This window comes from Apaloderma vittatum, unplaced genomic scaffold (genome assembly GCF_000703405.1).
Source record: "Apaloderma vittatum isolate BGI_N311 unplaced genomic scaffold, ASM70340v1 scaffold35700, whole genome shotgun sequence".
Taxonomy (NCBI): domain Eukaryota; kingdom Metazoa; phylum Chordata; class Aves; order Trogoniformes; family Trogonidae; genus Apaloderma; species Apaloderma vittatum.
Genome location: NW_009694565.1, coordinates 16562 through 18602, shown reverse-complemented (window position 1 = coordinate 18602; position 2041 = coordinate 16562). Strand labels below are relative to the sequence as shown.

Sequence of the window (2041 nt, the reverse complement as noted above, 5' to 3'; positions counted from 1 at the left end):
CCCTACATTTAGGGTGAAGCTCCTGTTGCCCAGTTGGTGACTGTTGCCTCTTGTCCTGTCACTGGGTGCCACTGAGAAGAACAATCAGGACTGGTCTGTTCAACCAAGTAACAAGTATCAGGGCAAGAGGAAGCGGCCTCAAGTAGTGCTGAGGGAGGTTTAGATTGGATACGAGGAAGGATTTCTTTACTAAAAGGGTTGTCAGGTGTTAGAACGGGTCCCCTGGAGGGAGTTAAGAGTCAGGCAGACACACCACATCCCTGTTTAGCTGAGGACTTGTCAGTGTTGGGTTAGTGGTTGGACTCAATGATCTTAGAGGTCTTTTCCAATCCGGGCAACTCTGAACTCACCCAAAGCTTCACTTGTTGCTAAAAACTGCACCAACGCTGCTACGTTTTCCCCAAACGTTAGAGCCCTGCAATAACATGTGAACGTGCCATTCCCTGACACAGCACATGTACATCCCGTGCCTTGAACTAAGTGGTTGTTCTGTCTGGACTGTAGTCGGTCTGAGACTGGCTAATGCAACAGTCATAACTCTGTTTTTATTAAACTTAGGGGCCGCCAAAGTATACAAAATCAATTTTAAAGAAGGGTGATAAAACCAACTTCCCGAAGAAAGGAGACACTGTTCATTGCTGGTATACAGGAAAACTGCAGGATGGAACAGTCTTCGATACCAATATTCAAACAAGTAAGGTCATATTTATTTAAATGTATACACTGTTTGGCTTTTGTTTCAAATGCACGTAGCGGAAATTACCTGGATTCATTAAGCAGCATTGGGCAGGCATTTTCTTTTTGTGTGACACAAATGCTGCCAAACTGGTGTTGCTGTCGTGTTGTGGAGCTGCCCGGGGTGTCCCTGCAGCCTGGCCCTGGAGCCCCGTGTTCCGTGAGGGACCGCAGGGCGGTATTTTAGGACTGGCTGGTGTCAGGTGACGCTGGTAGCTTGCCACACCTCGCGTTCAGCATTCTCCCAGCCTTGGAGAACGTGAGACAGGGGCATTTAATCAGTGCTGCAATTACTTTGGAGGAAAGATGGTTCGTGCTCGAGGAGCTTCCCTTACCCGTGGAGCTCGAGTGTAGTTAGCGTCTTTAAATAGCCATGTCCTGGCGTATTTCTGTAACCAGCCTTTAAACGCGGAGGCGCTGGAACAAGAGTGATTTGGAGTAGTCTGGTGTTCCACATCTGCTGCAGAGAAGTCTGCTGGTATTTTTGTGGCAGTTTCCTGAACGGAGGGTTTAGGGGTATGAAGTTCTGCAGAACTAGAAATGCTTTTCTGGCGACTGTGTCCAACCCCCAGAGGAGCAGCAGGGCCAACACTCAGTGCCGTTTGTGCGTCCTCGCACTTGTTGTACGGTGTCGTGCCTTCCCTGGTGACTTGGTTTTGCTCCACCAACGTGTTTATGACTTGTGCTGTCAACGCTAGTAATTCAGGAATGATGCTTTGAACTTCACTAGATCTGTGTCTGAAAGATGCTCGTTAGCTTCAGCTCTTGGTGCATGTTCAACATTTAATCGTGTTTAGTGCACAGCGTTCATTTTCCCCTAAAATCTGATAGTGGGCTAAAATTAGTATTATAAGAACAGATGCTTAAGTAAAGCTTGACTGTAGTAATAACTTTAGACAGAAGTACAGTGTGTGCTGGTGTCATGTTAAAGCAAATGAACCTAAAACTGTCTTTCAGGTTCCAAGAAGAAAAAAGCAGCCAAACCTTTAAGCTTCAAAGTTGGCGTAGGAAAAGTAATCAGAGGTGTAAGTAAACCATTAATGACTCAGCATCCAAAAAGTTTTCATTCTGCAGGATTTACGACCAGGGTGCAAACCCTGAGCTGCTCTTCCTGTTTCTCCTGGAGGTAAAAAGGCGAGTGGAAAACATTTACACCCCCGGGACGCAGCATTTTCTCCCCCCGCCGTGCTGTTCCTCTCGCGCAGCAGCGCATGGGGAGCAGCGGGACGGCCACGCATTCCCTGGGACAAGCACAGGCTCTTGCACGCGTCTGTCGGCTGCTTTGCGCGGCTGGCGGGTTCCCAGG

At 48.1% G+C, this 2041-nt stretch overlaps 1 protein-coding gene across 1 annotated transcript in view; it reads left to right on the top strand.

The window, feature by feature from the left end:
* The window catches only part of FKBP3 (FK506 binding protein 3, 25kDa), a gene marked incomplete at its 5' end in the record, with an annotated part of 4236 nt that overhangs the window by 498 nt on the left and 1697 nt on the right, over positions 1-2041 (top strand). The window contains 2 exons of the mRNA XM_009867993.1: positions 559-694; positions 1693-1760. Of these exons, the coding sequence (XP_009866295.1) occupies positions 559-694; positions 1693-1760 (204 nt within the window). The remainder of the gene's footprint in view (positions 1-558; positions 695-1692; positions 1761-2041) is intronic.